This window comes from Myodes glareolus, chromosome 8 (assembly GCF_982192425.1).
Source record: "Myodes glareolus chromosome 8, mMyoGla1.1, whole genome shotgun sequence".
Taxonomy (NCBI): domain Eukaryota; kingdom Metazoa; phylum Chordata; class Mammalia; order Rodentia; family Cricetidae; genus Myodes; species Myodes glareolus.
The window spans coordinates 74,612,888-74,636,681 of record NC_142033.1 but is presented as its reverse complement, the minus strand read 5'-3'; the positions used below and the strand labels follow the sequence as shown (position 1 = coordinate 74,636,681).

General features: G+C 48.3%; 1 protein-coding gene across 3 annotated transcripts in view; it reads left to right on the top strand.

The window, feature by feature from the left end:
- Window positions 1-23,488, top strand: part of Tbc1d10a (TBC1 domain family member 10A) — a 33,570-nt gene extending 10,082 nt beyond the window's left edge. The window contains exons 1-9 of one of the 3 annotated variants that reach the window (XM_048449940.2): window positions 1,278-1,345; window positions 11,883-11,982; window positions 16,090-16,197; window positions 19,991-20,097; window positions 20,616-20,730; window positions 20,803-20,868; window positions 21,509-21,698; window positions 21,778-21,932; window positions 22,680-23,488. In XM_048449940.2, the coding sequence (XP_048305897.1) occupies window positions 1,293-1,345; window positions 11,883-11,982; window positions 16,090-16,197; window positions 19,991-20,097; window positions 20,616-20,730; window positions 20,803-20,868; window positions 21,509-21,698; window positions 21,778-21,932; window positions 22,680-23,129 (1,344 nt within the window). In that variant the 5' untranslated portion in view covers window positions 1,278-1,292 and the 3' untranslated portion in view covers window positions 23,130-23,488. Of the gene's footprint in view, window positions 1-1,277; window positions 1,346-10,245; window positions 10,356-11,882; window positions 11,983-16,089; window positions 16,198-19,990; window positions 20,098-20,615; window positions 20,731-20,802; window positions 20,869-21,508; window positions 21,699-21,777; window positions 21,933-22,679 lie in introns of those variants that run through there. The other 2 variants (XM_085692118.2, XM_048449939.3) reach the window with 2 other exon arrangements.
- Window positions 23,489-23,794: the final 306 nt, after the last annotated feature.

Here is a 23,794-nt window from a genome sequence, read left to right as displayed (position 1 = left end):
TTGTTTAGGAATGGGTCCCTGTGTGCTCTCCTTCTTCCACGTTAGCATGTCTGTTATGTCAGTACCAGCCTAGTTCAGGTCGTGTCTAGGCAGCATGTTGGTGAGACTTCCTGGGTGTATTTATTTATTTTTGAGACAGTGTCTCCCCATGTAGCTCTGGCCGGCCTGAACCCCTATGTAAACCAGGCCAGCATTGAGCTCAAGGAGATCGGCCTGATTCTGCCTCCTAAGTGCGGGGATTAAGGTCCTGTGTCACTATGCTGAGCTTATCTTTTTAGTCTCTGGTAACCATTATGGGAGCAATGGGAAATTGATGGAGTAATGGAAATTGCCTTGTTTACAGGCAGGGAAACTGGCTGAGCAAGGGATGGAACTGGGCCTGCTATCTGGGGTCTCAGTTTTCCATCCTACTAAAGCTGGTGATCGCCTTGTGTCCCCTCTTCCTGCCACAGTCTTAGGACTTCAGCCCAGCCCTAAATGTTTACTCTTCCTAACAGGTCTCCTGTGCTGTTTTGTAACTGAGTTGTTAGAAGGAGTAGTACAACTCCTGTCACATGTCTGCACACACACTCCCTTACTTGCACCCTGAGATGAGACAGAAAAGCTGGGTGTGAGGGAGCCAAGGAGGGAGCATAGGTTCCAGGAGCTCTTGCTCATTCTCAGTGCATCTGGCCCAGGACACTGTATACACAGAACAGTCTTCCTAGTCTGCCCTCGGGAAGATGCTATTTTTTTCTTTTTCCTCTCTGTCTTGACTGACAGGGAAGGGCAACCTAGACGCGGGTCTGGAAGAGCCCAAGTTCAAGACACCAGCAGACTTAGCTTTCAGGCATCCTCCTGGCACTTTCTAGCCGTGTGACTTCTCTGGACATTGGTGGCAGTGGAAGAGGATCTTCGGAGGATGATGTTTAAAAAGCACCCAGCACATATGTCCTCGATGCATGATGGCTTTCATGCTTCATGTTTATTTATTTTGTTTTTTCAAGACAGGGTTTTTCTTTGTAGCCCTGCCTTCACTCTGTAGACCAAGCTGGCCTTGAATTCAGAGCTCTATCTGCCCCTGTCTCCCAAATGCTGGGATTAAAGGCGTGTGCCATCACTGCCCTGCTGACTTTCACACATCAAGTGTGAGACTTGGAGCCAAACAGATCTCTGTGAGTTTGAGTCCAGCCTGTTTTGCATATGAGGCCATCTTGAGATGTGTAAATACATAAAACAGACTCTGCTCTCTTCCCCTCCCTCTCTCATGGGATTTTCGTACAATTGTAAGGAAGTAAGGCAGTGATGAAGGCATGAAGACTCGGCTTCCCTCGTGTGCTCAGCTCCCTTGTCCATGGTCTTGGGGGTAAGGCAGGAGCCAGTTCTGCTCAGCTTGAGGTCAGGAGCTCCCTGACCGACCAGGGCAGGTTGGGAATTTCCCCATTAGTTCCTTATTGAGTCGTTTGCAGCAAAGCCCTCTGACAGCCCTGACTCTAGATCTGTTCTTCCTTCTATGTGGCCTGTGAAGAAAAAACAGAAGTGAGAGAGGAGGTAGGCTTACTGATAACTTTAGGGCCAGTGTGTGGCCAGAGGGCTGCCTGGGTCCTGTGTCCTCCTAGGGCCAACCTAGTAGTCGCCTGAGGAAAAGTCCAGGTTTGCCTCATAATTGCCGTCAGCACTCTCCCTCTTTGTGCTTGTGGACTTTTGTCCTGGCTTCCTGGCATGCCTAGGTTACCCCTCCGTTCTCTCACCATTGTTATCTAATGCCATTTCACAAAGGAGCTTGTGTGGTAGCCTTGTTACTTGTCTCTTCTGACTTAATTCTGGGAGATGTGGTTATCATTATAACCCCGATTTTACATCGGCAGAAGCCTCATCCCGAAGAGCTACAGTGACTGGCAAAGTGTCGCACTGCTTATGAGTTGGAGTTCATTGAGCGCTAATTTCCTGGGGTCAGTCAAAGTTTGTGTGCATCTCACTGAGTGCTGCAGTGGGGTGGCATAGTCAGAGAAGAACAGAGGGCCTATCTTCACCTGCCAGGGATTGCTTGCCATATACCCTGGGCAGTGATTAGCTTGCTGAAAAATCTGAGTTTTCTCATCAGCCCAGTGGGGCTGGTAATTGGAGAATGCATCTCATGGACTTTGTTATCAGAGTTAAATGAAATGATGTCAATTGGATGCTGAGCGGTGTCTGGTGCTTAGCAAGTGCCTGGTAAGTGTTATTATAGACGTTCAGTCAAGTTAATTGAATAGAACTATAATATTGTAAAAGGCCATCTTCAAGCAGATCTGAGCTCAGCCCTATGCTGGCCTTCAAGATCCTTCAAGATCCAGAGCTGTGTTAGGCTGGAGAGGGCATACTCCTACTGTGCATCTGCCTGGTCTCAAGGCAGTCAGTATTCCCAGCTTATTGCTGAGAACTCAGACCTAAGATCACAAAGCAAATTGTTCACCATGTGTTGATCAAGTGCCAGCTAGGTACTAGGTAATGTTCTTAGCCTGAGACGCTCTGCAGAGAATGACCTGATGGGCTCTCTAGGAGCATACCTTCTCAAGGAATGCTGCCTCAGCAGAGCAGAGGTCAGGAGGGGAAGCTGGACCTGCTTTGCTGGACTGCTCACATTCCCCACACAAGCCATGCCCTTCCTGTTAACTTGCGCTTGTACATACTAGGCCTTCTGCCTGCTATGTTCTTTCCCCCTTTCTCAGCCTAGCCACTTCCTGTCAGCCTTCAAACCTCAGTTTAAAAGTCAGCTCCCCAAACGTCTCCACCCTCACCCCGGGGCTTCTTGCAGATTCCTAGCACCTTTCACAAGCTCTGTGCCTGCTTTTCAGTGTGTATGAGTTATTTATCCACCCAGCTGCCTCTGCACCATTGGCTTCCTCAAAGGCAGAGGCTGTATTTTATTCATCTTTACTGCAAGGCTCTGGAGAAAAGTGTGTGGAATGAAATGTGCTGATTGTGCTGTGCCTGGAACAGTTAGAGGTGATATAGAAATGAGAGGCAGTTTTGGATGAGATCTTCAGTGGTCAGTAGGAGCCAGGTAGAAGTGGAGGGAGGCTGAGCCAAGTGGCTCAGGGAGGGGACACCTAGAGGTAAAACTAGGAGAGAGAGGAGTAATGTGAAAGAGGCAGGAGGATTGGAGGGAGAACCAGGGCCTACCATTTTTGTTGTAGATGGGAGGCAATAGGGAGCCAGGAAGAAGTTTTAGAAGGAGGGCCCTTGTGAACACAGTGAGTCAGGACAATAGGTGAGAGCTAACAGTTTGGTAAGGATGGTCTAGGGAGTCACGCATAGATCAGGGTGGACTCTGAGCGTCTACAAGGGAGATTGTGAGCTAAGTGCTCAGTAACAAGCAGAAAATGTCCAGCACCACTCTGCCTTAGCACGGCTAGGTTTTGGGAAAGTGGTGGCTTCTGTTAAGAAGAGCCTCCATAGCTTCCTGTAGTTGTCAGGGAGAGCTGCCTTGGGCATTCTGCTATCTGTGCCCTCCCCAGCTTAGTGGACTAGAAGATGATTCCTTGAGTTTTGGAGTCTGCAAAGCAGAACAGGGTGGAGCTGAGTAGAGTGGAGAGCTGGGCAGAGGCCAGGATGCCGAGGCCAGTGAAGGGTGGAGAGAACCTGTTTACCATTGTGCACTGACCCAGAGCCGGAAGGAGCAGAGCCAGTAAGTGCCTCCTGGGATAGAGAGGTTGGCCCAGAACTCACTACCACTGGGAGTGAGGGAGAGTGAAGCAAGCCAGACTCTCTCCCAGACCGGAGCCACTGCCAGCCAGCTCCAAGGCAGAGAGGCCAGGCCACAGGAGGGAGCACTAGACTGCTACAGACATCACCTTTTCCTTGCCACCCACAGCATGTCCTTGGGCAAGTCACTTACCCTCTGGATACTAGACCTCCCCAGCGGTCTGGAAAGGGTATTCTTTTTGTTTTGTTTGTTGTTGTTTCATTTTTTTTGTTTCTTGTTTTTTGATACAGGGTTTCTCTGTCTAACAATGCTGACTGTTCTGGACCTCAGTTTGTAGACCAGGCTGGCCTTGAACTCACAGATATCCATCCACCTGCCTCTGCCTCTGGGATTAAAGGCATGTGCCACTTGGAAAGGGTATTCTTAACTGTGTGATCTGTCGGGCCTGACTGTCAGCCATTTGTACACCCTTACCTACCTTCTCCCATACTCTAGTTTCCCCTCCCTTTCTGTGAAACTGACTGTAAAGCTATGTGTACTTTCAGGCATTACTACCTTTTAGAGTATGAACTCTAGAAGTTATCACCCAGTGTGTAGAGCAGGGCATCCTCTTTATCATATATCTTCCCAGCTCCCCTCTCCTCACTGTTTCTGGACTCATAGTTAACCATATTTCTCTGCATATTTCTAGTTTCCCACACTTTGATTGGGATTTCCTCACATGACCTTGTCTCTATCCTAGAGGTGTAGCAGTGAAAGCTGTTCCTTATTCTTCTCTTTCTTAACTTAGAAGGTAGGGAAGAGTAGGGAAAGGGAGTATGACAAAGTATGTTTTTTGTGGGGTACTTTATTAGGTTAGTGTCTGAGTGACAGTCTCCACTTACAGGCTATCTAATGTGGACAGATTGCTTAACTGTGCTGAATGGAGGTAATAAGAACCATTTCCAGGGGACATGTATACCCTGTAGTGGCTCAGCAGAGTTAGTACACGGGCAGCTCTTGAGACATCTTTATAATTGCTCCCTGGGCAGGTGACATTAGCCACCTTATTAGAAACGAGAAGCCGGAAGCTTAGAGGATGGAGAAGCAGAGCCCTTCTTTCTTTCTCATAGCTGAAAAGTGATAGATGCAGCCGGTGGTGACACATACCTTTAATCCCAGTACTCGGGAGGCAGGAGCAAATGGATCTCTGTGAGTTCGAGGCCAGCCTGTTTTACAGAGTGAGTTCCAGTATAGCCAAGACTGTTTCACAGAGTAACCCTGCCTTGAGCCCCCACCCCCCAAAATAAAGTGGAGATGCCAGGTGTTAGATGTTTGTGTGCCATAGAATAAATGACATCATCTCATGGGCCTCTGTGACTTTCTACGTAAAATGAGGATGATCTTGTCCTGCCTACCTCCAGGAGCTGCATTTGGGGACTAGTTAGAAGAGAAAATGAGTGTGAAAGTTATGTCTGCAAATACAAGTTGTGAACTGGCTGCTATATCCACGGTGTGTGTTTATTCCTCATTGCAGTCCTGGGTAATACAAGATGTTTATTGTGGTCCCTCCAAAGATGAAGTAGTGCAGGGGATGCAGCTCAGCGAAGACTGCCTTTTTACATCATACACAAGGCCCAGGGATGATGTAGCCGGAGATGAGCAGGTGGGGGGAAGCGCCAGCTCATGGTTTCCAGCTAGTAGATGGAGGAACTGTAATGCATTCCTAGGTGGGTTGACTTCAGGGGTGTCCCATTTAGTATCCTTGATGAGTGAGATGAAAAGCACAAGTCCTGTGGTCTGTGACTTTAGTAAGAATGTCTGCTTAGGGTTCAGGGAGTGCAGCTTGTAGGAGGGGAACCAAGGTGTATCTTCCACATAGGATATAAGGGTTCTGGGCATGTGTAGTACCTTACTGAGTTTGCCAGGCCAAGGGATTGAGAACAGAAGTCTAAAAGGACTAGGGAGAGAAACTTCAGGAACCTTAGGAACTGGGTTTGTCGCTCTGAGCTTTTGAAAGCCTCTAACTTCCGAGTTTTGGGAGGGCTTGCAGAGAGTGGGGTATGTGAAGTGTCACTGGCACCTTGGGCCATAGGATGGCACAGCACAGCTAGGTCTGGGAGTCTGGGAGCCTGGCAGGATCTGTAGTCAGTTACCACCTTTGTCTCTGAGCTGCCCTCCTCAGGAGGCAGGGCTATTGGCAAACAGTAAAATCACCTAAGCATAGCATCTCCTGCTGAGGTTGTACTTGCCAGAAATGCCTGTCCATCCTATTAACCTTGCTGGGCAGTGTTACACATAGGCTGACTGACTACTCACTATAGCTGTAAGAACACAGGCAGGAGATGGACTTCTCCAGGGGCCTGTGGGCCAGATAAAGCCATGCACCTTCTGGAACAGGGTCTGGTTTCCACCACAGACTCCTGTAGGGAGTCAACATCAGTGCGTGAGTTATTGTGAGTTACTGTGACTCTGGTTCAGCCATCTACTTTCTAACTTTGTGACTTGGCCTAAGCTTCTCTTATCTGGTCCACTCTCTTTAATGTCCAAATGGAAATTATAGTTAATCTGTTAGGACTCCCTTTCGTTAAATATTAGAGAGATAAAGACAATTACTGTAGGTAGAAGTGCCTTGTATGCCTGAATATAATATATATGGAAGTTATGATGTCATAGAGAAAATCAGGATTAGGAGTTACTGCATAAGTGAGACCTGACTCAGCTGGCAATGGATAACACTAAGCAGTATGAGCAAACCCACACTGTAATGAACATTCATCTCAGATGTAATGTCTCCATCCATTCATGTAGTTACTGGAGTCAGTTCCAGAGGTTTAGAGTTTAAAGTTATATGTAACTTTAAAGAGTCTTTTTTTGAGCCAGGCGGTGGTGGTGCATGCCTTTAATCCCAGTACTCGGGAGGCAGAGGCAGGTGGATCACTGTGAATTTGACACCAGCCTGGTCTACAGAGCAAGTTCCAGGATTGGCTCCAAAGCTACAAGAAACTCTGTCTCAAAAACAAAACAATTTTTTTTTTAACTCAGGAGGCAGAGCAGGTACATCTCTGTATAGAATAAGTTCCAGGACAACCAGGATTACACAGAGAAACCGTATCTCAAAAACCCAAAATTAAATGATTCTTTTATTAATACTTTCTGCGCACACTTACATGTGTGCAGAGGTCTAAGGAAAACAGGTCTCAGGGATTGAACTCTGGTTGTCAAGCTTGAAGGCAAGTACCTTCAGCCTCTGAATCATCTCACTGTTCTATAAGTAACTTTTTGATTGTTTGGGTCTTAGCCTGTAGTCCAGGTTAGCCTCAAATTCACAATACTCCTCCTGTCTCAACTTTCCAGATGCTGGGATGTATGCCACTATGCCCAGTCTACCTAACTTTAAAATTTAATTTTAAATTTAAATAAAATTAATTTAAAATTAAATTTTTAATTTGAAAATCAGAGTGCATATTTCTACATATAAGGGAAACTTATTTCATAAAACATTTCAGTTATGTGAATGTATGCTTAGTATAGAATGTGGGTCTTACCATGGGCCTCAATTTAAAGTCTGAGAAACAGTGTTGTAGGCTGGATGAAGGTCTGCAAGTTGGGCACATTTGGGCACACAGATGGTCAGGCTGTGAGGATACTGAGGGTTTGACCTCTAGACGTGTAGGACTATAACATAACTCAAGAACATAGCCGTGGAGTTACACAGCCCTTTGTTTCGTTTCAGCTTGCTTCTTACAGCTGTGCATGTAGGTCTGGTATTCTGTTGTTAATGGAGAGAGTGACATTGTCCTGGGGTACATGTGATAAACACATACGAAATCTTGAGAAAGAATTAATTAAGTAGTAAGTGACATATAAATGCTAACTACTGTTGTTGTTGCTACTGTTGGTGTTGGGGGTTTTGATGGTATATAAGGCCCTGGCATGGTGCTGACAGAGAAGAGAGAAGAAAGAACATTTCAGACAAGAGTGGGTGAGTGGGTGGCAAGGGATTAGCTGTATGTGTCTGGTATAAGAGGGCATGAACACTGTAGCCCCAGAAGGTGGTGTTGAAATTATAGGGAGAAGATACCAGGAAATTTTTGTCCCAGCTTGGGAAAGAACATTTATCAGTAGAACCTGTTCAGCAGGAGGATGGCATCCATGGAAATAATCACTAGCCCGTGCCGGTCCAGTAAAGGCTCTTTGGGTATAGAAACCCCTCAGACCACCTTCAAGAAAGAGGATTGTTTGTCTCAGCTGCCCAGAACCGAAATAACCACACAGAAACTGCATTAATTAAAACACTGCTTGGCCCATTAGCTCTAACTTCTTATTGGCTAACTCTTACATCTCAGTTTAACCCATTTCTATTCATCTGTGTATCGCCACATGACAGTGGCTTACCAGGAAAGATTTGACATGTCTGTCTCTGGTGGCTCCATGGTGTCTCTCTCCTACTCCACCTTTCTTCCTCTCAGCATTCAGTTCTGTCTTCCCTGCCTACCTAAGTTTTGCCCTATCAATTAGGCCAAGGCAGTTTCTTTATTCATTAATCAATGAAAGCAACACATAAACAAAAGGACCTCCTACACCAGAAGGTTTTCTGGAAAGTGAGTGCTCCTGACCTGAGGCACCCCTACAGAACATTTGGTCAGTTTCTCTCTCACTACTAGCAATTGGCTCACACACTCTGCACTGTCAGGAGGAAGCCACCTTAGGGCCTTTATACCACCATGCTGTTTAAAGCACTCCCATCTTCCCAGCTTCATCCCTCAGCTCCCCTCTTGGCATCCTTTTAAAGTCAATTTACAGTATTGTCTGTACACATATCGAAGAAAACAAGCACAGAAAAGGAAGGGGGCTAGCTTGTTGGCTTTTGTGTTTGTATTGTTTTGTTTTGTTTTGTTTTTAGTTTTATTTACTGTGTATGAGTGTTTTGCCTGCATGTGTGTCTATGTACCAGTGCCTTTGGAGATCAGAAAAGGGCATCGGATCCTCTGGAACTGGAATTATAGACAGTTAGTTGCTGTCATGTGAGTGTTGGGAACCAAACCCAGGTACTCTGGAAGAGCAGTCAGTGTTCTTAACTGCTGAACCATCTTTCCAGCCCCAGTGGGACTTGGTTGTTGTAGAAACCAGACATGCTTTCTAGGATCCTGACTGACACTACTGAAGAATCCTTTAACCTGATTTTTAAAAAATAGATATCCTGTGTGGGAAGACATACCCACCTGTAGTTAGAAACCATGCTGAGTGCTAGGGACAGCCAGGCCTCAGTGTCTGCCCTTCCAACCTCCAGATTAAGTTCTTTTACTGAAAGAGAAGCCATTTAGATGAGTATATTTCCTCAAAATTTCCCCAGTTTAAGGTTTTAAATTGAAAACAAATCTTCTAATTGATAGGCACATTGAGAGCAATAGTTGTTTGTCTTTCTGGAAACTTGCCTCTTCATTGGTACAGCCTAGAATCAGGGGTGTCTTAGAATCCAAGAAACATGACCTTTTGTTTTGTGCCCTGTTTGAATTCTGCATTGCTGTTTGGCACTGGGGCTTTGAAACTGCCAAAGGTATCATCTGGTATCAGCTGACAGAACTTTCAATGTGTTTGCCTATGTTTGCAGTTGGGAGAATAGGTGTCCCTGAGGCCTTACAGTCATATTTTACCAACAAAAACCAGACCCCGGGGTTGAGCTGGCATAGGCAGGGATTTAATCTCAGGGGGATTCTTTGGCAACTAGCAGTTTCAGTTGTAAGTCTCATCTTCTTTGAACCTTAGTTTCCTATCTGCACAGAGGGCTGAATCAGATGTTATCACATCCATTACTGCTAGAACTTCCTGTTTTCTCGTGGGCACGCTACCCTCGGTTTAGTTAACTAGAAGACTCATCACTAACTTGTCTCCTAAGTGAATACTGTTGTTGGTATACACGTCATCGTGGCATGGGGTGTAGGGACCTTTGCTTTTTGTTTCTTAGGTATTTGGGGTTTGCCTGAACATGTATAACATGTATATCCTCTTGTTAATTATTTGACAGCTTTATATTCTCTCTCTCTCTCTCTCTCTCTCTCTCTCTCTCTCTCTCTCTCGACAGGGTTTCTCTGTAGCTTTGAAGCCTGTCCTGGAACTCACTCACAGAGTTTCACCTGGCCCTGCATCCCAAGTGCTGGGATTAAAGGCGTGTGCCACCACCATGGCACTGCTTTGTTCTTACCCAAGAGAGAAAGAAAGTAACTTTGTGCCTTGGACCTGCCCTAGGTTGGAGAGATAGTTTAAGGCACAGTGACTAGTGTCAGTGTGTTAAGAGGCCCGTTTTTTTTGTCTTTAATCGTAGGCAGATTCTATTCCAAGGCTGAGTTCAGGCTCAGTTCCCCAGATAAAGTGCACTAAACAAGAGGACTTGCCTTTTGGCATCCTGGAGGCCTCAGCTCTGCCAGGGCCCCTCCCTCTGTACTTGCAACCAGTAAAAGTCACAGCAACATATTTCCTTCCGGCATAGAGGATGAGAAACTCCAATGCTGGGCCAGGCCCAGCTCTACCATGTCCTGTTCCTGAGAGCTCCCCAGAGCTGCCTCAAGTGCTTCCTACCCTGTTCCCCTTTCAGGGAAGTCAAATAGGACTGAATGCTAGCTTTGGGCTATTTAGGATCTGACTTGGAATTGAGTTCCACGTTCGTTACTGATTTTCTGTCTGGCTCTGAGCAGGATACCCTCCCTGAGTATGTTAACTTCTCTGTGCCTGTTTCCTCGCCTGTATTTAATCCTTTCTTAATACTGTAAAGTACTTAATTTTTTAATGATTTATTTATTTTTATTTTATTTTATGTGAACTGGTGTTTTGCTTGCCTGCATGTCTGTGTGAGGGTGTTGGATCCCCTGGAACTGGAACTACAGAGAGTTGTGACCTGCCAGATGGGTGGGTGCTGGGAATTGAATCTGGATCCTCTGGAAGAACAGTCAGTGCTCTTAACCACTGGGTGAGCCATCTCTCCAGTCCCCAAGTATTTTCAGTTTTTGTTTTCGTTTTGCTTTTTTTTTTTTTTTTTGGCCAGGATGTCGTGTTTTCCAGGCTGGCCTTAAACTCTTGCCTCTACCTCAAGAGGGCCAGGATTATGCCCAGTTTATAAAATACTACATTTTTTTTCTGGAAGTACTGAGAATTGAACTCAGTACTTGGCACATGCTAGGCATCCACTCTATCACTGAGCTACAAACCATCAGACCAAGTACTACTTTCTTACTTGGGGAATTGGGGGGAAGTTCACAAAAACACAACAAAGAAATGTAAGATTTTAATAAGCCAGTACTTTGAAATGCACCTAAGGAAACTATGTGTGACAGAATTGTACATGTACATTTGTGTTACATGTTTGTCTGCTTTGCCATGACTCTGTAGGCTAGATAAGAAATCATATGTAGAATGCCTGTATTATAAATGTAGTTTCCTTCTTTTCTCTGCTTTTGAGAGTTCTGTGAACTTGTGGGTCTCTAGGGCTTATTCTCTGAGGAAGCTTACTCAGTGACTGCTCTCCATGTAAGACAGGGATTCCTCCTCCAACCCACCTCTGCCTGCTTTGGTGTTGATCTGCTTGGGCTGAGCCTCGGCACCCATCAAATGCCAACTCTACAAGGGGTCTGGGAACAAGAATCTGCTTAGCCTGCCCAGAACTGACACAGCTGCTCAGTCAGTAGGTATACAAATATAGAAGGTGGCATTTGAAGGACTTTGAAGTGTCTGTATGATTTTAATAGGTGGAGACCACTTGGGGAGCATTCCTGCCAAGGGGTTGGCCTGAGTAGAGGTTGAGAGGTGAGAAAGAGCGAGCGTATAATTGGGAAAAGTCTGAGTAACGAGTTTGGCTCAGGTGGAAAGGTGAGCATGGTATTTCTGTACTTGCTTGACTAGTTTTTGCATCCACCTTCACTCTTAGCATGCTGGCCCTGAAGAGGCTTATTTACTAAGGCAGGCCTGAGACAGGAATGTTTGACTTCAGTGCACAGAGGCACACAATCAGCCTTTGCCCCAGAGAGGCCAGATGTGTCCCTGATCCCTTGACACATCGGAAGAGTAGGCACTTGCACCTGTTGTATCTGGCCTGCGACATTTGTGCTCATCTGTAGCAGGGCATCATGAGTCTACAGACCTGAGGGAGGTATAGAGGCAGAGTGCAGTGGACTACAGGGCTGGCCAGAGCCAGGGCCTTTGCTTGTCTTGACACATCTGATACCCTACCCTGCATCCACAGGCTGGAGGAAGTTCCCCTGGAGGTGCTGAGGCAGAGGGAGTCCAAGTGGCTGGACATGCTCAACAACTGGGACAAATGGATGGCCAAGAAGCACAAAAAGGTAAGGGGCCTAGGACTGGGAGTTAGCAGTCTGAGGGGGAGGGAGGGAAAGGGGAATGAACTTCATCATTGTAGCAAAATGGGGCTTCTCCAGCTGCCAGACTGCCTTAGATGTCCTCCATTGGTCAGGTGGGGAATAAACCTGGCTTTAGGACTGAGACAGAGTTAGGACCTGCCATATGACTTCAGCGAAGAGCTGCATAGAACTTTGTCCTGGAGTTAAACCTCAGAGCTGCTCTGTAGCCAACAGTCCTCATTTGTAATTTTGCTTTACACCTGCCAGAAGAAGGGTGAGGAACTTCCTAATTTTAATGCAGCTAACTTGTGGGGCATTTTTAGGGTTCATGTGTTGACTGCAGTGATGTAGCTGACACCCTGATGAAGTTAGTAGTAGCGACACTCTTGCTTTACCAATGACCTAAGAGTCAAGAGTTGAAGCCAGGCAACAAGCTTTAGTGTCTGCACTATTGACCCCCACAGTACGGGCCTTCTTCACCACCTAGACAAGCTGATGATTTTTCTCTTATCTTCTGGCCAGAGTGAGAAGAAAGAAAAGTAACCCTATAATTTACAAATAGTGTTACAGAAATGAGAATACCCATTTCCTATCTACTTAGACTGTCCTTAGGTATAGACTTGGTCCACCTATGGGAATAGCATACTCACTTACCGTTCTGAAGTGTGTGTCAATGCCCTTGGGAGCCCTTTGCAGAGTTTAATCTCTGCCTGGCCTCTCATGACCACAGTCTGTGCACAAATTCCCAATCTACAAAGTTGGCTCATTGCTTCCTGTCAGCAGCTGACACACTTGTCTGCTGGCCCAGAGCTGAAAGTCAGGTGTGAGTGTGGGCTCAGTCTCATGTGTGTCCTCATGTATGAGCTGTGTAATTTAGGACAAGTCGTCTCCCTCTCCTCAGACTCAGAGCCCTTAGTCTAGTGGGAGTGATAAACCTTTTAATGAGGATCCTTACAAGGTGGTAACAGGAAGTGCTTCACATGCTGCCAAGCGGGAGAGGCTCATCCAGGCTGGGGCTCTTTCTTGCTATTCTATGTAGGGTTGGGAGTATAGTTCAGTGATAGAATATGTGCTTAGCATGTGCAAGGAAAGAAAGAATCTTACCCTCCCTTCTTTCCTTCTCTAACCCTCCCTTTCTCCCCCCCCCAACAGAGAGAGAGAGAGAGAGAGAGAGAGAGAGAGAGAGAGAGAGAGTGTTGCTCTATAAATCAGGCTAGTCTCCAACTTGCTGTAGTTCTTCTGGCCTCCTAAGTGCTAGGATTATAGGCATGTGCCACCATACCTGGTAAACTCAGTATTTTTAGGACACTTATTCTCCAGTTGTTCCCTGGCTAACTTTGGGGCACTGCCTTATCTTCCCTGCAGTTCTTACTCTGAGCTGTAGCTAGCTCTGTACCTCTCTTTTGTAGCTGTGGGGAGCTCCACTCGTAGAGCACCCTGCAACCCTTCCTTTTCCCTTTGACTTCCCTGGCACTGTGGGTAGAGCCAAGGGCTGCCTTTGCCCAGCAGAGGCCTTCAGAGACATGCTTTAGCCCATGGTACTCAGAAACCCAAACCAAGACCTCTGCCTCAGCTGTGGCCACATCGGGCTCTGCTTGAGTAACTCCTGCCTGGCTCTGGAAGCATGGATTCTTCCACTCAGGAAGTCATGTCACAGGAAGGGTATTAACCATTCTGGGAAGTGGGCTCAGACCCAGCATTTCTCCTGGATTCACCCTTAGTCCTGCTAGGAGGATGCCTTCCTCCACTTCCCAGTTGTGCTCGGGACAGAAGTGAAGGCCTACAGGGAGTCAGGATTCTGCCCTCCCAGAGTTCAGCAGGCAAGGGTGTGGCTTCACTTAGCTGTCATCAATGATCCCCTTCAAGTTTGCCATAGAGACTGGTAATCTTTTGAGTATTCTGGCCATACTTCCTCATGTGTTATCCTAACTCATTCTGTCCGTCCTCCCTAAGGCAGGCTGATGATCATCTCCAGTACCTCTGTGCTAAAGAATAGGGATCTAGAAAAGACTGGATGTGTGCTTGACTCTCCATTCCCTGCCGTCACCCTGGTGTCCATGAGAGCATCACAGTAGGCTGAGTGCGTCCAGGACTGTCCTGCAGCAGGCATGTGTGATGGGCTGAGAGAAGGTTGTCTTATGCTGACCTTGCCCAAGTGTGGGAGCTTGAAGGACCTGTGGCTTTGCACTGTCCTATGTCCCACTGCCAAATCCTGCCAAAAGTGGCTTCCTTAAGGTGACCCTTGCCCCACAGCAACAGGAAATTGTCCCCAGTGTCTATGCAGTTCTCTTCCGCTCCCTTCTCTCCCAGTTTTCAAGCGGTCAGAAGACCCAGCTTGGCTCATTTGAGTAGCCAGCTGCTATTCCTTACTGACTGTATTCTACAGCCTAGTGTCTGTCTCCTTCCTAGTCCTTAAGTTGCTCTTAACTCTAGAAACTTTCCTTTTACGTATGCTCATCATTAGGAAGGCCACCCACTTTGCACCCCTCTTGCGAGGCTTTCAATTGGACTATTTGAGCAGCTGAATCCCTTGGCATTTCTGTGACAAGTGCCTTTCTGGGATGGTGGTGGGGAGAAAGCCCCACACTAAGCACATTTCTCCTCTAAAGGAAATTCAAGCTTCCACAGTAACATGTAATGTCATTCAGATCTTAAAGCAGATGAGAAGTGGTTGGTCCAAGGATAGTGTAGGATTCAAACCCATATCAGGTGTTCTCATGCCACAAGCATGATCCCCTTGATCTCAGGCCAGGCTGCTTAGTGCAGGGGTGAAGGAGGGTCACTGCCTCTTGACCCTATCCTTTCTGTTGTCAGAAACTCAGGCTCTCTTTGCCTCTTTGTGCTCACCTGCCTGATACAGGTCAGGCACCTACCCTGAGAACTTCTTTTGGGGATCGAGCCCAGGAGGAGCCTACTTCCTTTTGCCTATAGATTTCTGAGGGACCAGTGGGGTAGGAAGTACACAGGGCTGGGTCCCTCCAGCCTGTGTAGCACAGGGTAGAGGTGGTAGGGTTACTGAGCCTGTGATAATAAGAATTTTCCCTGTTCTGAGGAAAGATGTTCTGTTCTTTATTTGTTTTCAAATTTTCATATAAGTATGTATTTATTGCACATTGAGCATATTCCTACCTATATCCCTTTCTTCTCTCCTTCCCTTTAATATCTTTGTTCCCTTAAACAGTTCTGTGTCTTCTTAAAAGGCATTATAGTAAGCTGGCCATGGTAGCACAATCGTTACTCTGTGGATCTCTGTGAGTTCAAGGCCAGCCTGGTCTACACAGCAAGTTCCTGGCTAGCCTCCTTCTGTCTCCCAGGTATTGGGATTCAAGGTGTACAAGTGAAAATGAGAACATGACACTTCAAGGTATGGTTGAGGAGGTTTTTATTGTAGATATGAGGGAGAGATCAGCCAGAGGCATCTGGAAGAGTCCAGAACAGGGAGAGAAAGAAGACCGAATATGGCCAGCAGACTGGACTGGGCAATGAGAGGTAGGGACGACCTAGAGAGACCAGGAACCAAGACAGAGGACTGAAATGACAGGATTGTACAGGAAAGAGAAGCTTGGGGAAGGGAAGAGAAGCCTTGAACTGGAGAAGGTAGGGGCGTGGTGAGAAGAACTAAGAGAGCCACAGACAAGTACTGAGTGAGCCTGGAGCCCTGCATTTGCTTTGATAGGCTAATAGGCACCACAGTTAGCCATTTATTTGTCCCAGATCTTTGAGACCTAACAGTATGTCCCACCATGCTTGGCTTCTTCTTTGTAAGAGGTATTTAAGTGGGTTTGATGTCTGCAGGGGATCCCAGAACCAATCTCTCATGGTTACTAACAGTTGGCTGTAGTTCTGGGGTCCAGAATTCTGTGGCTGACCTCAGAAGTCCCTGTGTTGTCATTAGAGAATGTGCACTTTGCCATTACCTGGTGGCAGCATGTCTAATTGCAGTCCCCATCCCCACCATGGGCTCTGCATTGCAGGGTAGGAAAGCCCTCAGTCCCTTTCTGCTCTTGTGTATGCTCACTGAAGGCCCACCAAGCCTTGATAGAGGAGCTGCCAGGGCGGATGCTTGGGAACAGCTGTCTTTTTGACTTTCAGATTCGTCTTCGGTGCCAGAAGGGCATCCCACCTTCTCTGCGGGGACGGGCTTGGCAGTACCTGTCAGGAGGCAAGGTGAAACTTCAGCAGAACCCTGGAAAATTCGATGTGAGTTTTCTTTCCTTTACTTCATATGCCTGTTGTGTCTCTGGATTGGGCATATCCCCTGGCAGTGGATCTCCCATGTGCTGTCCTAGACTTCAGTAAGATGGACAATTGGCAGGACTTCTACTCACAACCTGACTGTTCAAGACCCAGATTGGCCCAGTCAGTGAACCACATCTGGAGGCTGTTGTTCATTTAAGATTCTACCCTTAGCAGGCTTCAGTGGAATGAACTTCATTACAGCTCTGCCCCCTATTCTAGCCCTTTCTCTCGGCAGTTACTCAGATTTGCTTTTATGGTTGAGCTCAGTGCATTACTTCACAGCTCCTGGTCATCAGGAAGTGACCCTCAGACCACATCCCTTCCTGGTGCCTCTAACATGTGCCGTAGTCTTTAGGAACTTGCCTGTTAGGACCACAAGAGCCTTCACATTTCTTGGCCCCCATCCTCTACTATGTCTCCTGTCTCTAAGCCTAGCGAGACATGGTCCTCTAGGTGGTATTCACGGCTACTTGGGGTCAGAAGCCAGTCAGTCAATGGTCAGAGACAGTGCCTTTTGAAGTCATGCCCCACCATCCTGCTTCCCAGCTCTCTCCCCATGGCTCCCATGGCATAATACTCTTCCATTCATTGAACTGAATTGCAGAGCCTGTTACCCCTGGAGAATACCATGGTAACAGTTGACCCAGCTTACCTCGACTTGGCTCCAGGCATTAGGTGTTCCTCCAGGCCATTGGGACTAATGATAGGCAGTGAGACAGAGCTGCCAGCCACCAACTCTTCATTGAATTGCTTCATACTTCAATAAAGAACTTCTCTCTGGCCAGACCTGTTCTCTGTGAAGAGTGGTCAGGGGCAGAGCAGGGCAGCCTGGAGTTTACACTGTTGGCCTGAAGAGGGCTCGAGCTATTTGTTGGCAGCATTTGGTCCTGGGAGACAGAGAGCCTGGTGGGGTGGCAGCACTTGACTAGAGGCAGCTATGAATCGGATTTGATAGTGCCAAGGGTGCCTTTTAGGCTCAGAGCCAGTAACTGTGTTCTCAATGTTCATTAAAAGAAAGGGTGAATGGATCTTCCCATACAACACCAAGACCCGGTCCCACAAGAGCAACTTGATTCTCTAATCTTCCCTCTAGTAGTAATGTCCTGTATTCCAGGGGCTCCATCTTGGCCAGAGCTGGCAATGCGAGGATGGGCCCAGACAAAAGCGCAAAGGCAGGCTGTGAGTAGCTAGCCTCCCGGTGCATCGTCTAGGAGTTGTGACCACAGTGCAGTGAAACACAGGGCTTTGGTTTTTGGGGTTTTTTTGTTTGTTTGTTTGTTTAGTTTTTTAAGACAGGGTTTCTCTATGTAGTCCTGACAGTCCTCACTTTGTAGACCAGGCTGGTTCGAACTCAGAGATCTGTCTGCCTCTGCCTCCTGAGTGCTGGGATTAAAGGTGTGCACCACCACCCAGCAGAAGCACAGAACTTTGTATATGTGTGTCTAGATTAGTGTCCAGAGAGGAGATGGCCACCTCTGAGATGGCTGGTAGGTTGCTTATATAAAAGAGGTAGATTTGTCTTGGAATCCTGAAGATGTATGGTGGGTCATCATGGCAATACTGGGGCCCCAGTGTTTTCAAGCACACCTGGAAAGACTTACCTGGGGAAGACCTAGAGAAAGTAGCGAGGGTGGGTGTTCTCTTCTGTTCTGAGTGCCTGAGCCATGGGGAAGCACAGAGCCGACCATATCAGTCGGTGTCAGTGCTCTTACTTGTTCTCGAGCTCGGGGCCCTTCTGCACACACTACAGCACCTGGTGGCTCCATATTCTTCAGCACTTGCTCTTTCTTGCCTCTTCCTTGGCAGAATTTTCCTGCTCTTTTTTTGGTTTTGTTTTTCTCTGACTTCATCTCCTGAAGCACCTCAAGCACCACTTAGGTTCACAGAGGCTGCAGGCCTAACGATTGCAGCACACACTGGTCTGCTGGCAGCTGCACCTGCCTGTGGTATTCAGCATCCTTTTCCCTGGAGGCCCTGCAGCTACCCCTTTCCTTTCTTAGCTGTCCATGTGTGATTGTGCACATTGGGCTGCTGAGGTACCCAATCCCACATCCAAGGAGCTGACTTTTGGGGTTCTCAGGAACCACTAGAAGAATCAAGTGAACCTTCTTCCTGAGAAAAGCAAGCCTGCATTGTACTCAGATGATACAGGGAGTACACAGGACACTAACTTGAGGGGGTGATGCCCACTCCTTCCACTGAAAAATCCCAGCCCCTTCCTCTGCCCTGCAACCTTCAACACTCCATGAGCCTCATCTCATTGTTTGCTTTCTAGTCCAGTTTCTGACATACTAGAGACAGGAGACAGAATAGAGATTGGGACCAAGAAATGTGAAGGCTCCTAAAAACTACGGCACATGTTAGAGGCACCAGGAAGGGATGTGGTCTGAGGGTCACTTCCTGATGACCAGGAGCTGTGAAGTAATGCACTGAGCTCAACCATAAAAGCAAATCTGAGTAACTGCCGAGAGAAAGGGCTAGAATAGGGGGCAGAGCTGTAATGAAGTTCATTCCACTGAAGCCTGCTAAGGGTAGAATCTTAGATGAACAACAGCCTCCAGGAGATGTGGTTCACTGACTGGGCAATGCTTTCTAGTTGATGCTGCCATCCCTTCAGACTCTCGTCCTTTGAGTCCGAGTGCTGCCAACAAATAGTTTGAGCCCTGTCCAGGCCAACAGTGTAAACTCCAGGCCGCTCTGCCCCTAACCACTCTTCAGAGAACAGGTCTGACCAGAGAAGTGTGCTAGAGAACACACTAGTTCTTTAGTATTCTGAATACCACCACCTCAGGCCAGGAGAGAAAAGGGGCCTGTATGCAGTCACTGTCTGCCAGGGCCAAAGCCCCGCCTGCACCCATTTGGTATATTTGCCCAGGCTTCACTTTACAGGACTTTTCCAGATGCTGCTCCACCCCACAGGCAACTACTACTTGCTTGGCCTCCTGGCCCATCCCTCTGGATTTCCTTTTCTGAAAATGAGTGTATGGATTCACCTAGAGTAAGATGGACAGACTCAAGCATAGAGCTGTGAGCCTGAGAAAACATGCACATGTTGCCCGCGCTCAGATGGAGACAACATTTCAAATGACTATGGGACTTTACTCTGTTAGAGCTTGATGGCTTTTCAAAAGTACACAGTCAGGGTTTGAAGAAGAGAGGCACACTGTTGAACCCTCAGTACCCTAGACAAGCACTTAAGGCTGACGGATGTCACAGTCCCTTCCTGAACAGGGGATACCTGTAACACGGGATGCAAGCAGCAGAGAGTCTGGGTTTGGTGGCTCTGACTCATACCTGCTTTCATGTCCCAGCTCCATCTTTTTTCTAGTCTCAAGGCCTTGGGAAATTGATTTTATTTTGACCCTTCAGTTCTCTCATCTGTGAACATGATATTAGGTCAGGATCTGTTTTGGGTTAGAAAAGGGGCCAGTGAGTCCCATGTGTGTCCTACACTCAGCTCTGTCTGTCTTTGGCTCTGAGCAGTGGATCTCTGAATTTGAGGCCAGCCTGATCTACAGAGCAAAACCCTGTTTCAAAAACAAAACAAAACAAAAACAAAACTACTGAGCACTAGGATCCCTCTCAGGTTTCCCAGGGTTCTGCTATTCTTGCCTCTGTGGGGTTTATCTTCAGGAAGGTCTGGTTCTATGATGCAATCGGGTGCCTCTGGTACCTAATCTGATACCCAAGACAGTTATCTTCTACCAGAAGTGCCCCCCCCCACTGCCTCCTGACATTATGTCCTTGCTTCCAGGAGCTGGACATGTCTCCTGGGGACCCCAAGTGGTTAGATGTGATTGAACGTGACCTGCACCGGCAGTTCCCTTTCCATGAGATGTTTGTGTCCCGAGGAGGTCATGGGTAAGCAGGCTAAGCATGTGGGCTGGGAAGTGGTTCTAGGATGTCTCTTAGACTGTCAGGGAAGGTACACTGAGCTTGAGGGCATGTGCTCAAAACCCTACTGTTAGCCTTTACCTTGTGGTTTGGTGTACTGACCCACTTTTGACTCCTTCCTCTCTAGACTGTTAGAACTTTCCTGGTTAGGCCTTCTTAATATAGGGAAAGAAGGGAGGCTGGTGGACCGAAACAGTAGGCAGGAGGGGAATGATATATTGGGCAAGGGGACAGAGCTGCCTAGCAAGGTAGCCCTCTCTAGCCCCTCTTCAGTCTGCATCTATCTGCTATACGACCCTGCCCCAACCCCTGCTTTCTCTTTAAACCCTGTCCTTGGATCCCAGTGGGAGCCTAACCCACAGTGACCACAGTACATCTTTTCCAGGGAAGAGCAAGTCCTGAGGCAGGTCTGGTTCAGTGAGGTACAGGGGAGGTTGTGGGCAGTAGCCATGCCTGCCATCTTATCCTGCTTGTCCTTTCCACAGCCAGCAGGACCTGTTTCGTGTGCTGAAGGCCTACACGCTGTACCGTCCTGAGGAGGGCTACTGCCAGGCCCAGGCACCCATTGCTGCTGTGCTGCTCATGCACATGCCTGCTGAGGTACCCAGGATCTGGGTGGGCGGGCAGGGGACCTGACCTCACCACAAGGGCTCATGCCTCTCTCACCCACAGCAAGCCTTCTGGTGTCTGGTACAAGTCTGTGAAAAGTACCTGCCTGGCTACTACAGTGAGAAACTGGTGAGTACCCGCTGACTTGGGTGTCTGTGGCTACTCCAGGGCCTCTCTCACTTTCTCATAGCCACTCTAGGCTTAAGTCCCAAAACCTGATAGAGGCCACTCAGGCACCAGCTTCATCAGTTATATTTCCATCTGTGCCTCTGGCCATTTGATGTTCTCTGTGGCAATGGGACAGGATCAAAATTGCTCAGGACTCCTGGTCCCTCCCTCCTTGACCTTGACATAGGTTTAAGAGCCAGGCAGTGTGGTGCACACCTTTAATCCCAGCACTTGGGAGGCAGAGGCAGGCGATCTCTTGAGTCCAGTGCTAGCCTGGTCTACAAAGTGAGTTCCAGGTCAACCAAGGTTACAGACAACCCCTGTGTTGAGGGGAAGGGGGAGCTTCTGCTTGCAGCTCCATTCTGTTCACCCAGAATGCCTTTTCCTCACCCTTCAGCCCAGGCATGGCCCTTTCCTGACCTTGACAGGCTGCACCTGTACCTTCCTTGTTTGGGATGCTCAGCCCCCGTGTTCCCTCCCCCATTCTGTACCTGGTTTGCTCACCTGTCTTCCAGTACTCTATAGGCTCTAGCTACCTGATGAATTAATGCTGACCCAGTATGGGCTGTGGTCATGCTGTGTGGCCTTGCTGTTTCTCCAGGAGGCAATCCAGCTGGATGGTGAGATCCTCTTCTCACTGCTACAGAAGGTGTCCCCTGTGGCTCACAAGCACCTTAGCAGGCAGAAGATTGACCCCCTGCTGTACATGACAGAGTGGTTCATGTGTGCCTTTGCCCGTACCCTGCCCTGGAGCTCCGTGCTGCGAGTCTGGGACATGTTCTTTTGTGAAGGTACCAGGCAGTGCTGGATTGTGGGGGGTGCAAAAGAAGCCCTCAAACCTCCCTTGGACTCATCACCTGCCCCATACAGGCGTCAAGATCATCTTCCGTGTGGGGCTGGTACTGCTGAAGCATGCTCTAGGCTCTCCTGAGAAGCTCAAAGCCTGCCAGGGCCAGTATGAAACCATCGAGCAGCTACGGAGCCTCAGCCCCAAGATCATGCAGGAAGCCTTCTTGGTCCAGGAGGTGCGGCCCACACCTCCCACTTGCTATTGGAGGGAAGGGAGCTGGTTTTAGAGGAAGCCTTATGTGGCACTGCTCCAAGGGTTGGTCAGCCCAGGTCAGGACTGATGGACCTCATCCTTTTGCTAGGCAAGTGAGGCCCAGCTGTGCAGTGCCTTCCTTAGCGAGTCTACTTTGTGGGTAGAGCAGAGCTGTGATCTGCAGCCCTCTCATTTCTCTTATGGGTACTTGTTTTTCAGAGGCTACAAATTAAGAGACAGGCATGGCCAACTTCTACTGGGGGTGGTGGAGGGAGGGCAGACCAAGGCCAGGCCAATGCTAGTTCATGTTATGGAGCAGACATACAAGGCCATCTTCAGCATATGCCACTTCCAGCATTGTTCCCATTTTACATTTGAGGAAATAGAGGCTCAGAGGCAGATTTCAATTCCAGCTGAAAAGTAGTGGAGCCTGGACAGCCAGGCTGCCCTGGTCAATAGGGGACAATACTGGCTGAGACTGGGGTTGCCTATTTTAGCCCTGCCCCTTCTGTCCAAGATGGAAGCTGGGTGGGCCTGTGAACTGTAGGCAGGTTTGTCCTGTGAGACAGTGAGTCTCATGTTTGGCACTCAAACCACAGTCACATCCTTCTTGGGTTCAGCTTTTAGCAGACATAGTTAGGGGTTGCTGGTGGGTGGGAGAGCCTAGGGTTGGAGGCAGAAGGGAAAGGTCACTCTTTCTGGTGTTCACTTGCCCCTTGTTGTCCCAAAGGTAATAGAGTTGCCTGTGACAGAGCGCCAGATTGAACGGGAACATCTCATCCAGCTGCGGCGCTGGAAAGAGACCCGTGGTGAGCTGGAGTGTCGCTCTCCACCCAGGATGCATGGTGCCAAAGCCATCCTGGATGCAGAGCCTGGTCCCCGACCTGCCCTGCAACCTTCACCATCCATCCGCCTACCCCCAGATGCAACCCTCCTCACCTCCAAAGCTAAGCCACCCAAGCAGGTCCAGAAGGAGAAGAGGACAAAGGCCAGTGGGCAGCTGGACAAGTCCCCAGGCCCCAATCAAGCCACAGTGGTGACTGCTTCGGGAGATGCATGTCCTCCTCAGGATGTGCCTCCAAGGGACCCAGTCCCCCAGGACTCTGCTCCCCAGGACTTTATCTACCATGGTTCCCAGGAGAGCCTGACCTCCCAGGAGAGTGAGGACACCTACTTGTAACCCAGGGAGTTCAGGCCTCCAGGTGGGGTCTCTACATATCTTAACACGGTTCAGAGACTGACAACACTCCAGGTCCTGTGTACCTGAAGGCCCAACTGCTTGGCCATTGGGCTGGGATAGAATCTGTCTGGCCCAGTACAGATTCTGCCCAAGCCTCCTTATTTATTTTCTCTTGGGTCAAGCTGGCCCAGCCAGCACAAGCAGAAGCTATGGCCAAATGGGTTGGGTCTCACCCAGCCCTGTCCTTCTGGGGGATATTCTTCAGTGCTAGGGTGCTGATGTGAGGGGAAGCAGGGGGTATGCTCTTGTGTAAAATAGAAACATGGTTTTGTACGAAAATAAACAGGCTTGTATAGAGAGCTGGTGTGCAGCTAGGGACCCAAAAGGGGTATCACCCTTTATCCTGGGCCCCCAGCCCGGCAGGAACCCCTCTGAAACATACCTTTGATACATGAAGCCCCAAGTCCAAGGCCAGCTGCTGTTCTACCCTCTGTTCTCTCTGATGCCGTGTCCATCTTCTGACTTAGATGAGTCACTCGAGAGCTGAAGCCCACTACTGGGGCAGAGCAGGAAATAATCCCCGAGGTCCCTGGGTTTCTCTGTTGTAGCCCTGGGTGTCCTGCAACTCACTTTGTAGACCAGGATGGCCTTGAACTAACAGAGAT